Consider the following 12,309-nt stretch of genomic DNA (forward strand, 5'->3'; position numbering starts at 1 on the left):
GTAAAAACAAGCTCTTTATTAAACTAAATGCGGTGTAGCATCAATCGTGATCATTACTAATCAATAAAATGACATAAAGTTATCTATAATTTAAATAAAAATACTACTCTTACAATAGGGCGGGAGGTCTTACAGGTGTCCTTACCTGAGCTGTTCTATCTAGAAAGAAGCTATTCAAAAAACCTACAGGTCTCTTGTAAAGATGTAACATACATGATGATACAGTGATGACGTACAGTGATATAGTATACATTTCTCATAAAACGAACCGTAAGTTATAAGTACTTTTATGAGGTCATTAAACTTACTGGTACTGTAAACAGCTGATAGGTGAGAGAGAAATAGATGGTATACATCTCATAATCTAATCGCAATAGCTGGTAGCTGTTAGTATGTCTTGACAGATCGATTACTACGTCCATACAGATCCGAGTCGTTCTTGGCGAGGCCCTGCGTAATCACTCTGGTTGCTGGTTGGTGCCGCTAAGGACAACTCAATCTTTGGCCAAAACCATTGTCTCACAGCCATTCTTGTATAGTCGCACGGACTGTATGGCATGAGAATCTCTTCATTAGAAAATAATGGAAGTTGTAGTCATGCAAAGCATTACTTATCACAAGAATAAATTCTCTGTTATAGGTATATGGTACTTATTGTTATGCAAGCACATTTCGTTTGATAAAAAAGATAAATTATGAACAAGGAATATATTATTTAAAAACAATATGCTAATGGAAAAAGAGCTAGAAGCAAGAAAAGCTCATGAAATACGTGGAAATGCTGATCATATGAGTAGAGATACCACAGGTGTGAGTCCAGATGTGAGTAGAGCTGCCACATGTGTTAATCCAGATATGAGTAAAGATATCACAGGTGGAAGTCCTGATGTGAGTAGAGATACCACAGGTGTGAATCCTGATATGAATAGAGATGCCGCAGGTGTGAATTTTGATGTGAGTAGAGATACCACAGGTGTGAATCCTGATGTGAGTAGAGATACCACAGGTGTGAGTCTTGATATGAGTAGAGGTACCACAAGTGTGAATCCTGATGTGAGTAGAGATACCACAGGTGTGAGTCCTGATATGAGTAGATATGCCACAGGTGTGAATCCTGATATGAGTAGAGATACCTCAGGTGTGAGTCCTTAATATGAATAAAGATACCACAGGTGTGAATTCTGATATGAGTAAAGATGTCACAGGTGTAAGTCCTGATGTGAGTAGAGATACCACAGGTGTGAATGCTGATACGAATAGAGATGCCACAGGTGTGAATTTTGATGTGAGTAGAGATACCACAGGTGTGAATTCTGATATGAATAGAGATGCCACAGGTGTATGTCCTGATACAAGTAGAGATACCACAGGTGTCAGTCCTGATATGAGTAGAGATACCACAGGTGTGAGTCCTGATGTGAGTAGAGATACCACAGGTGTGAGTCTTGATATGAGTAGAGGTACCACAAGTGTCAATCCTGATATTAGTAGAGATACCACAGGTGTGAGTCCTGATATGAGTAGATATGCCACAGGTGTAAGTCCTGATATGAGTAGATATGCCACAGGTGTGAATTTTAATGTGAGTAAAAATGTCAAAGGTGTGTTTGCTATGAGTGTATGAGTTGAGATGCCTCACAAATGAATTCTGATGTGAGTAGAAATGCTTTAAAATTGAATTTTTCTGTCAGGTATGCATGCTGATGAAAGTAAAAATACCTGATGGTGTGAAATGTGAACTAAAATCTGTTTCAAATATGCTACCTCTATAACTGCAGTCATCGGTTTTTACAGAATTCTTTAAATATTCTCTTAAAGCAAAGGATTTATGTTATCGCCAGGCACTTTGCTGTTGAAAACAACATATAATTGTTGTGATTTTAGCCTACCTGGCATATCTTCAGGTATTCTTATCGTTGGGTCGATAACAATAGGCACCAGCTTATGCATGTTTTTAGATCCTGGTGCCAAGGCTTGCGCTACTTGAAGCTCCCACTTCAACTCATTGTTGAGGTCATCATTTCCAAGGTAGCTCGCTGAAAGGATGATTATGACTCGCTTACATCTAAAACAGATAATAGTAATATGGCTTATTTAGCGACTACATAATCATAATTAGGTCTATGCTCTGAAAATCAACCTTGCTAAAATGTAAAGTTATAATATGTCTGTTAATCTGTGACACTTTCTAAGATCGATCTTTCTGTTAGTACATGACATTTTATAAGATCGACCTTTCTGTTAGTCTATGACATTCTATAAGATCGCCCTTTTTGTTAGTCCGTAACATTTTATAACATCAACCTTTCTGTTGGTTCATGACATTTTATAAGATCGACCTTTCTGTTAGTCTATGACATTTTATAAGATCAACCTTTCGGTTGGTCCATGACATTCTATAAGATCAACCTTTCTGTTAGTCTATGACATTTTATAAAATCAACCTTTCTGTTGGTCCATGACATTCTATAAGATCGACCTTTTTGTTAGTCTATGACATTTTATAAAATCAACCTTTCTGTTGGTCCATGACATTCTATAAGATCAACCTTTCTGTTAGTTTATGACATTTTATAAGATCAACCTTTCTGTTGGTCCATGACATTCTATAAGATCAACCTTTCTGTTAGTCTATGACATTTTATAGGATCGACCTTTTTGTTAGTCCATGTCAGTTTATAAGATCAATCTTTTTATCGGTCCATGACAGTAGTGGCCATGCTTGAGCTGTGTCAAGGTCGGTATTGTAAATTGAAAAGATTCAAAATTGAGCACTTCTATTTTGTTCTATTATTGTTCATTTTATTCAACTACTAATATTACTAAAGTTCTTGTTTAGTACTGGCTATGACTAATGCTAGGCAGTGTTTGAATCAATATTTTAGAGTTAAATTTTTCTATGGGCATTATTTGATATTTACTGTTCTACTGCAACAGCTATTGGAATGCCCGGCATTGCACGGGTTTTAAAAATTAGCTTATAAGCAGCTTATAAACAGTGCCACTTGCCATTAGCCTGGCACATTGCCAATGGCTAATTTAAGTGAGCTAGTTATCTATGGCTCTTACTAATACATAGAATGGCGTTGTGCCGTAGCGGAGAGCGGTAGCGTATTTTCACTTACATAGCGACATATATCGCCCAATTAATCCATCAATCTCGCGTAACTCAATGGTTTAGCATATTGTCTGGGGCATGGAAAGTTCCGAGATCAAATCTTCCGTGATACGCATTCTTCATTCCAAGATTTTAATAGCTATAGTCGGACATACCAAAGAATATACATACAAACAAACTTTGAGATCTATATACATAGATTAATCGATCCTCTCAACAATTCGCCAATCAAATTTTTGTCATGAAACCCATTGACCATGCTAGCTTCTATGTTTCTGTTTTGTACTTTGGCCTTAGATGTGAAACACATGCTTGATTTATAGAAAATGGATGAGCTATCTACCTACCTTAAATTTGACTTACAGTTGCTGATAAGTAAATACTTGTATGACTAACCTTTTCTAGACATTTCACACAAGAATAATGTCATACTCAAATGAAGTAAGTATTTAGGTTTATCATAGTATGTTGCTACGGTAAGTGTTTAGGTTTATTACGGTATGTTACTGAAGTATTTAGGTTTATTATAGTATGTTGCTACGGTAAGTGTTTAGGTTTATTATGGTATGTTACTGAAGTAAGCATTTGGATGTATTATGGTAGTTGAAAGAAAATTACCGGCTCTTGATAAGTTTGGCTGTTGCCTCATTTTTGATAAGGCCAGCACAACAGTCTCTGTCAGGTATGCAGAGTTTGAAACCTCTCTCAGTCTCCAGTTGCTTTATCAACTCTTGAAGGAATTCCAAATCATTTGCGTGATGGGATACGAAAGCATCAAAGTACTCCTTTTTACCAGTTTTCACTGCAATACAGTAATATTAGCGTAATCTAATACGAACTACAGTACTAGTTTAGAAATCTCCAAAATATGGTATGTGTACATATAGTTATTAGATCTGATGATCTGTCGCAGCTCACTAAACTGCCTTAGTGCTAGTAAATGGTAATATGTGTTATAAGATATATAAGATATATCATGCATGTTACAACATATATGTTATATGTTACAACATATATGTTATATGTTACAACATATATGTTATATGTTACAACATATATGTTATATGTTACAACATATATGTTATATGTTACAACATATATGTTATATGTTACAACATATATGTTATATGTTACAACATATATGTTATATGTTACAACATATATGTTATATGTTACAACATATATGTTATATGTTACAACATATATGTTATATGTTACAACATATATGTTATATGTTACAACATATATGTTATATGTTACAACATATATGTTATATGTTACAACATATATGTTATATGTTACAACATATATGTTATATGTTACAACATATATGTTATATGTTACAACATATATGTTATATGTTACAACATATATGTTATTTGTTACAACATATATGTTATATGTTACAACATATATGTTATTTGATATAAAATATATGTTATATGTTACAACATATATGTTATTTGTTACAACATATATGTTATATGTTACAACATATATGTTATTTGATATAAAATATATGTTACACTATATAAGATATATGTGACTTAGTATGAAACATAAAATAACATATATGTTAAAGGAATTAAGACATATACTCAATACATTAAAAATTAGTTAGTTTTTTACAGCCACTAGTACCTTTTACTTTTACGTCCTTTCTTTAGTTGGGAAACATATACACGGATTGTAGAAAAAAAGATGAGTTATCCTACATGTACATACCTTAATTTAACTTACAGTTACTGACAGTTACGGACAGTTGCTGACAGTTACTGACAGTAACTGACAATTACTGATAGATACTTACAGTTACTTACAATTACTGACAGATAAATACTTCAATGGCTACTTTCTTCCAGACATCTCACACAAAAATAATGTGATACTCTACTGGGGTAAGTCTCTAGAGTTATTGTACGCATTACATTACTTAAATAAGTATATAGGTTTCTCATAATAATCCTCCATAGGAAGTTTGCGAGTTTATCGTGGTAAATATTAGATATCTGAGATCACCAATGCTGATATCCTACTGTATAAACATTATTCTAGTTCAAAGAAAATTTGACATGGAAAGATATGATAAAATGAGTATAAACCTTTTTTCTTTTCCACTATATGGATATTTAATGAAAAAAAAGTCTACACAACATGCGATTTTAGTCGAGTCAGCACTACTAACTTCTGCTGTCAATGAAAAACTTGATGTTTTTACACTCACGTTCGCCGAGTGTCAGAGGAGCATCTGAACTGGAAGAGACTAAAAGAGAAATGAACAGAATATTTGTAAGCTGAATAATTGAATTACTTTCAGTATTTCGTTCTTCTACAGTCAAGAATTAAGGCTATTTACAAAGTATGGTTTTTACCAAAATTATCTTTACCTTGTGCTACTTGTATGGGCCTGTAGGCTTTCACATCGTCATCTAAAAAAACACAGAAATTATTTTATGGTCTTATTAGTTGTTCAACGGTTAAGTTATTGCCATATAAACTGAGAGAGCTGTTATATTATTTGTCACTTATTGCTTGAATTTTTTTTATTTTATCAACCTTGTTTAAATATTATAAAACCTTACATTTTCATCAGCTTCAAAAATATGATAACAGTCCATTTTTTAAAATCTTTTCACTTTTTCATAACTTTTTGCTATAGACACTTAATCAAAGTATTACCCAGGCAGCAGTAAGATAGCCAACAATAGCAATAGCAACATTTAAATGCGTGATCAAAGGTAAATTAAATTAAATTTAATTACATTTAACGCAATCAAATAAAATCAAGTTTAAATCGCATAAAAAGGTAAATCTAAAACTGGTTTGGAAATAAATAACACTATGAAGAAGTTATTACTGTATATAAAATTAATAATTTATTAATTTTAATACAATATAATTTTAATATTTTAATATAATTTTATAATTTATAAAGTTTTTAAATAAAATTTGAATGATAGCATCAAACGTTGCTGAATACCTTTATTAGACTTCAAGTCCAAAATATTACTTCAATAAAATATAATAATATTATATTATTTTTAATATATAATAATATATATATAATATTCAAGTCCAAAATATTCCTTCACACTTGACACTCATATAAAATTTGAATTGTTTAGAAGCCCATAGAACCCCTCGTGCAACAGATGAGCCTACCAATTCTTGTCTTAAGGTCATGGAAAATGTCGTATCGTTCTTTCTCTAGTAGAATGCTGAGGAGTTCACCGACTGTTACGTTTTTCTGAATAGCTCTCAACAAGACAGCGGCTGTTGGGTTTGAACTGTTTTGCTCTAAACCCTGTATATCAAGTACTTGCATGCCAACTTTCTCAGCCACAAACCTCCAGTCATTGACTGCAACATATTGAGTGATTGTGTTAAGATACCGTATTTATGTTATTTGGTAAGAGGGTACGAATCCAGCTGAGCATATTGGGCAGTCACTATCTACCTATTAAAAGATAAACACACTAAACCATTTCCATTCACCCATGGGGTATATGAACCGGTTTCATCACCCATGGGGTATAAGAACCATTCCCTTCACCCATGGGGTATACGAACTGCTCCCTTCACCCATGGGTATATGAACCAGTTCTGTCATCCATGGAGTGTATGAACGGGTTCCATCACCCATGGAGTATATGAACCAGTTCTGTCACCCATGGAGTATATGAACCGGTCCCATCACCCATGGAGTATATGAACCAGTTCTGTCACCCATGGAGTATATGAACCGGTCCCATCACCCATGGAGTATATGAACCAGTTCTGTCGCCCATGGAGTATATTAACCAGTTCTGTCACCCATGGAGTGTATGAACGGGTTCCATCACCCATGGAGTATATGAACCAGTTCTGTCGCCCATGGAGTATATTAACCAGTTCTGTCACCCATAGAGTATATGAACCGGTCCCATCACCCATGGGGTATATGAACCGCTCCCTTCACCCATGGTATATAAACATCAATGTTTTATAAAGGTTGGCTATGAAGTCTGAAACTAAGCCTTCAATCACTAAGTTATCACAAGGGGAAGGAAAGTGAAGAATGTTCGATATCTCTACTACTATGAGCTGTTAATAACAGAGTTGAATGATATGTTATCACTGCTCTCTGTGTACAGAACTGCTTTAAATCTTTGCCCAAAGAGATAAAAATGGTGATGTACAGGAAGTTCGGCATTTGCGCATGAAACTCCGTAGACTTAGAGTTATCTCCTACCTGCTATTGTTAATGGCTGGAAAGTCATTGGACACTGTTATTTCTCTATTACTTGACGCAAAGTTGCTAATCTGACAATGACAAACTATCATAGAGTCCGTTTGTACACTAAGCCAACTTATCATAAAAACTCTTCGACCTTAAAAGACCTTCTGTCATATCTCATATATGTTCTGATTACTTACAGCTAATATCACTAGTTATATTGAGGTGAAGACCAAGCTGGTGGCGTGTACTCGGTTGCAGAGCTCTGACAGGCACAGAAAAGTACGATTCTGGGATGTAGTGCTGCTCAGGATGGACTGCCATGGCCATTATTTTACCGTAAAGCTTTCCTTGTCTCTTTCAACTTGGTAACTAGGAGGACAAGATAAGTGTTAGTGAATTAAGGAATCACTGATCGAGATACTTTCGAAGAGGAAAATTGTGTCTATTGCAGCGATCTGTAAGCCAGCTAAGCATACTCTAAACCAGCTATGGCCAAATGGCGGATTTTGATCCGGATGCGGACCTCTGTAGTTTTTTTGTGGATTTTCCAAGTTGACTGTCAAAAAATATCTTTAAAGTATTTTTTTTAATTTGGTTTCAAAAAGATTTTGATAAACTTTTCTTAGAATTTTTGTAGATTCCTTGTTTTCAGCAATGAATTTTGTATAAAAAATTCTAGTACGCGGACTCCCAAATACTCCTCTTCAAAAACTTTAAGAGTCACTGTAAGTAGCAGGAAACTGCGTTTCGATAGTATTGTGAAGTCAAAGCCTATTCATCATATTTCTCACTGATATTAGACATTTATTACACCACATTCATTCAGTGATATTTTGTCAAACTATGTATATAAACAAAGTTTTTAAAAATTGTATTTGAAGCTTTGTTCTAAGGTGTACACAAATAATTGCATGTTTATGTATGATAAAAAAGAAAAATGCACATCTTTAGCTCGTTGTGGATCTTTAATGTGTGTTGTGGATCTTTAATGTGTGTTGTGGATCTTTAATGTGTGTTGTGGATCTTTAATTTGTCAGATTTGCCCGTAACAGATCATGACCAAAATCATTTGGCCATCCCTGCTCCAAACACAATTGAAAAAGCTGGCACATAGAATGCAACAATTTGCTATGTATTCACAACTGTGATTAGCTCTATGTATTCACAACTGTGATTAGCTCTATGTATTCACAACTGTGATTAGCTCTATGTATTCACAACTGTGATTAGCTCTATGTATTCACAACTGTGATTAGCTCTATGTATTCACAACTGTGATTAGCTCTATGTATTCACAACTGTGATTAGCTCTATGTATTCACAACTGTGATTAGCTCTATGTATTCACAACTGTGATTAGCTCTATGTATTCACAACTGTGATTAGCTCTATGTATTCACAACTGTGATTAGCTCTATGTATTCACAACTGTGATTAGCTCTATGTATTCACAACTGTGATTAGCTCTATGTATTCACAACTGTGATTAGCTCTATGTATTCACAACTGTGATTAGCTCTATGTATTCACAACTGTGATTAGCTCTATGTATTCACAACTGTGATTAGCTCTATGTATTCACAACTGTGATTAGCTCTATGTATTCACAACTGTGATTAGCTCTATGTATTCACAACTGTGATTAGCTCTATGTATTCACAACTGTGATTAGCTCTATGTATTCACAACTGTGATTAGCTCTATGTATTCACAACTGTGATTAGCTCTATGTATTCACAACTGTGATTAGCTCTATGTATTCACAACTGTGATTAGCTCTATGTATTCACAACTGTGATTAGCTCTGGGTTACATTTCATAATAGACTTTAAGCTGCCTCTGTGCATCATTGTGAAGTTTAGAAAAGGGAAGCATTAATAACTACTGCTCACGCTGCTTTATATCGATGAGAACACTTGGCAGTCCAGAGAATCATGAAAGATCGTAGTGTGTAATCAGTATCTGCATAAGTGACTCATAAAGTAGCAAGATGGCTGAGTGGTGTAGCCATAATTGCACTGGGCAGTACGTTGGAGAATCTGAGTTCAATCCCTGAGTGAGGTAATTTTTTTTCCTAAGGCTCTTAGAATAGATTCAGACAGACAGACAGACACTGATCTTATTATACTAAAGAGTTGAAAGCATGTGACCCTGTAACTTTACATTAGTCTACTATAGAAGTAGAGCTTGTAACAGCAACTATTATTAGAATGTTCATCACACTATTTGAAACTGTTCTTTTAGAGCTGCGATGAACAAGCTTTATGATTTTCTGACTAGCTAGCTTTCTTAAGAGAAGCTACTTCAGCAATGATGAAGCGACTTTCAATAAATAAGATTAAATATTATGTAGTTACTGTGCAATACTTACAAGCTGTCAATTTCTCTCCCATAGAAACCATGCACACAAATAATAGATGTGAATCTCTTGGTTAATACGTGACTTCTACGAATTCGTGCGTCCACCTTGACTCTGTTAGTCAGAAAGTACTAGTGATTTTGATGCCGCAGCCAGTTCTTTGTCAATGCTTTAAAGTATAACCTACTCATAGTGCAGCAAAGGAGGAAGTGAATAGTGCTATTGTTTATAATAACGTCACATGATGCTATTTAGAGCTGACAATAACATGCAGTTAGCGTTATTGCAATTTAAACTATCACTTCTCTTTTCCTTTCTTCCAGGCTTTGTCTCACTCCCTCCCCTTTCTCCCCATCTCTCTCCCCTATCTCTCTCCCTCTTCTCCATCTCTCCCTTTTTCTCTCCCTCTTTCTCCCCCTCTCTCTCCCATCTCTCTCCCCTATCTCTCTCCCCCCATCCCTCTCCCTCCTATTTCTTCCTCTTCTCTCTCCCCTCTCCCTTCCCACTCTCTCTCCCCTTCTCTCTCCTGTATCTCTCCTCAATATCTCTCCTTGTCTCTCTCACTCCTTTCTCCTCCTTGCTCTCTCTCCTCTCTCCTTATCGTAATTTAAACTAGCACTCCGCCTTTTCTTTCTTAATGGCTTTCTCTCTCTCATTCCATCTCCCATTCTCTTTTTCTCTCTTCTCTCCCCTTTGCCACTCCACTTCTCTCTATTTCACACTGCTTTTCTCCCGTCTTGTTCCTTTTTTTTCCTTCCAACCATCTTCTCTCCTGCCCCCTCTCTCTCTCCCATCTCTTTCTCCCTCCTCTCTTTCCCCTCCCTTCTCCTCTCTCTCCGATCTCTTCCCCTTTCTCCCCTTCTCTCTCTCCCCCTTCTCTCCCTCTTTCCTCTGTTCATTCAGTTATTTAGCTGCTCTCTGATGTCTATGGTAGCTGAAATGAGAGAGCAAACCAAGTAATATACAAACTTTATCCTTGAAGGTCAGTCAATGATGATTGAAAAAATCTTGTTTTAGACTTTTTGCAACAAGCTGGAAAGTTAATTAATTTTTTACGGCAGGATAAAACAACTTCCGAAGCTATTTGATAGTTGCATGGAGGTTATCATGGAAATTAAAATTAATTATTAACACATCTTTGATAAACAAGCTTTTAGAAGCATCATGTGTAGGCTTTAGTCATAGTTGTTTGGAGTATAGATTAAACTTTTTAAACCGCCCAATAAAAGTGTCAATAAAAATGACTTGTCAGGGCATAAATAAGGACTCCTATGAAGATCTAGTTATCTGTAGTGCAGCTTGAAGAGAGTAAGTCATGAATTTCCATTTAAGATCCTAAAAGAAAATTTGAAGGGAAGGAAAGGTTTTACAGACTACACAAAGCATGTACATGTAAATGAAAAGTGGTGGAGACAACCACCTACTCTTTTTATAAACTAACAAATGAAAGTTTAGCTGCATATCTTTAAGATATATCATACAACAGGAGTATTAGATGAGGCCTTATGTAGATTTGTCCACATTAGGCCGTTTCTAAGGCTATATTTGTTGGAGCTCCCTTATTTTGAGTAACAATGGCTTACAACAATACGTGTACATCATCACTGTACTTGTTTTCACATGTATTGCCACCATTTCTTGTTGAGTTAGCTGTCACACCAAGGTGTTGTAGATTTTCACCTCATTGCCTCTAGAATATTCTCATACTGGATGTGATACTGTTTCTTGGTACTATGTAATATGTTGGGAGTTGTCATACCATAGGTGTAAACCCCATCAGAACTCATATGATACAATAACATTTGCATATACAAGTAGTGCAACGGTAGCATAAGCCTAGTTAACTATTTGCAATGTTAAATTTGTGTCAGGAGTTGTTGGGTGATAAGTGGAAACCACTTCAGAATGTGCGTAATGTAAGGAAATTAGCATGAACCATATATAGGTAAGTATCAAGCTTTTGACAGATTTATATCCCATATCACGTAAACAGAATGATTTATGGTGTATTTGTGAGGCACACACATATTAAATTGTTTTGTTTCCAAACAAACCCAATTGACATACTGATCTCTAATGGAGTATTCATATCTCGCTCTCAATACCACTTTTTTGGAATTTACTTTACTTTTTTACCAAAAACTATTGGTAGCTTCTTGTAGGGAATTTTGTCTTCTTTCAAATAGTGTATAATACAACAATCAATTTCAGAGCGACTGCCAATGAGAGTAACTTTTGTTGGCTAATGTTGCAGCCTCTTCATTATAACTTACATGTATATAAAAATAGCAGGCGTGACCTGTTTGTTTGGAAATGAACGAGCTCCCATATACGCTTTCGTTGGTTGCGGGACTCTGTGAAGCTATACGACTCTGCCAAATACCATGTAAACAGAATGATCTATGGTGTATTTGTAAGGCGCACATATTAATTATATTTAACAATAAACAAAGCATACCTATGTACAAGGATGAGTCATCTCAAGATTTAGACCAGACATATTTTAGTAGCAAACTGCTAGAGAAAATATTAAACAGTTTGAATGGCATTGAGGATTCTCAACAGCCAATAAATAGTAGTAATGTAGTCTGATAATTAGCAATAGACATCAGC

At 35.2% G+C, this 12,309-nt stretch overlaps 1 protein-coding gene across 1 annotated transcript; it reads right to left on the minus strand.

Moving 5' to 3' along the window:
* Nucleotides 1-9,883, minus strand: LOC137404399 (myeloid differentiation primary response protein MyD88-like). Its single transcript, XM_068090598.1, has 8 exons — nucleotides 9,709-9,883; nucleotides 7,535-7,706; nucleotides 6,281-6,478; nucleotides 5,506-5,547; nucleotides 5,343-5,381; nucleotides 3,737-3,920; nucleotides 1,890-2,065; nucleotides 1-567 (listed from the first exon to the last, which is right to left on the minus strand). The coding sequence occupies exons 2-8, from the start codon at nucleotides 7,662-7,664 to the stop codon at nucleotides 413-415; spliced, it is 924 nt and encodes a 307-aa protein (XP_067946699.1). The 5' UTR covers nucleotides 7,665-7,706; nucleotides 9,709-9,883; the 3' UTR covers nucleotides 1-412.
* Nucleotides 9,884-12,309: the final 2,426 nt, after the last annotated feature.

The sequence above is a fragment of the Watersipora subatra genome, chromosome 9 (genome assembly GCF_963576615.1).
Source record: "Watersipora subatra chromosome 9, tzWatSuba1.1, whole genome shotgun sequence".
NCBI lineage: Eukaryota > Metazoa > Bryozoa > Gymnolaemata > Cheilostomatida > Watersiporidae > Watersipora > Watersipora subatra.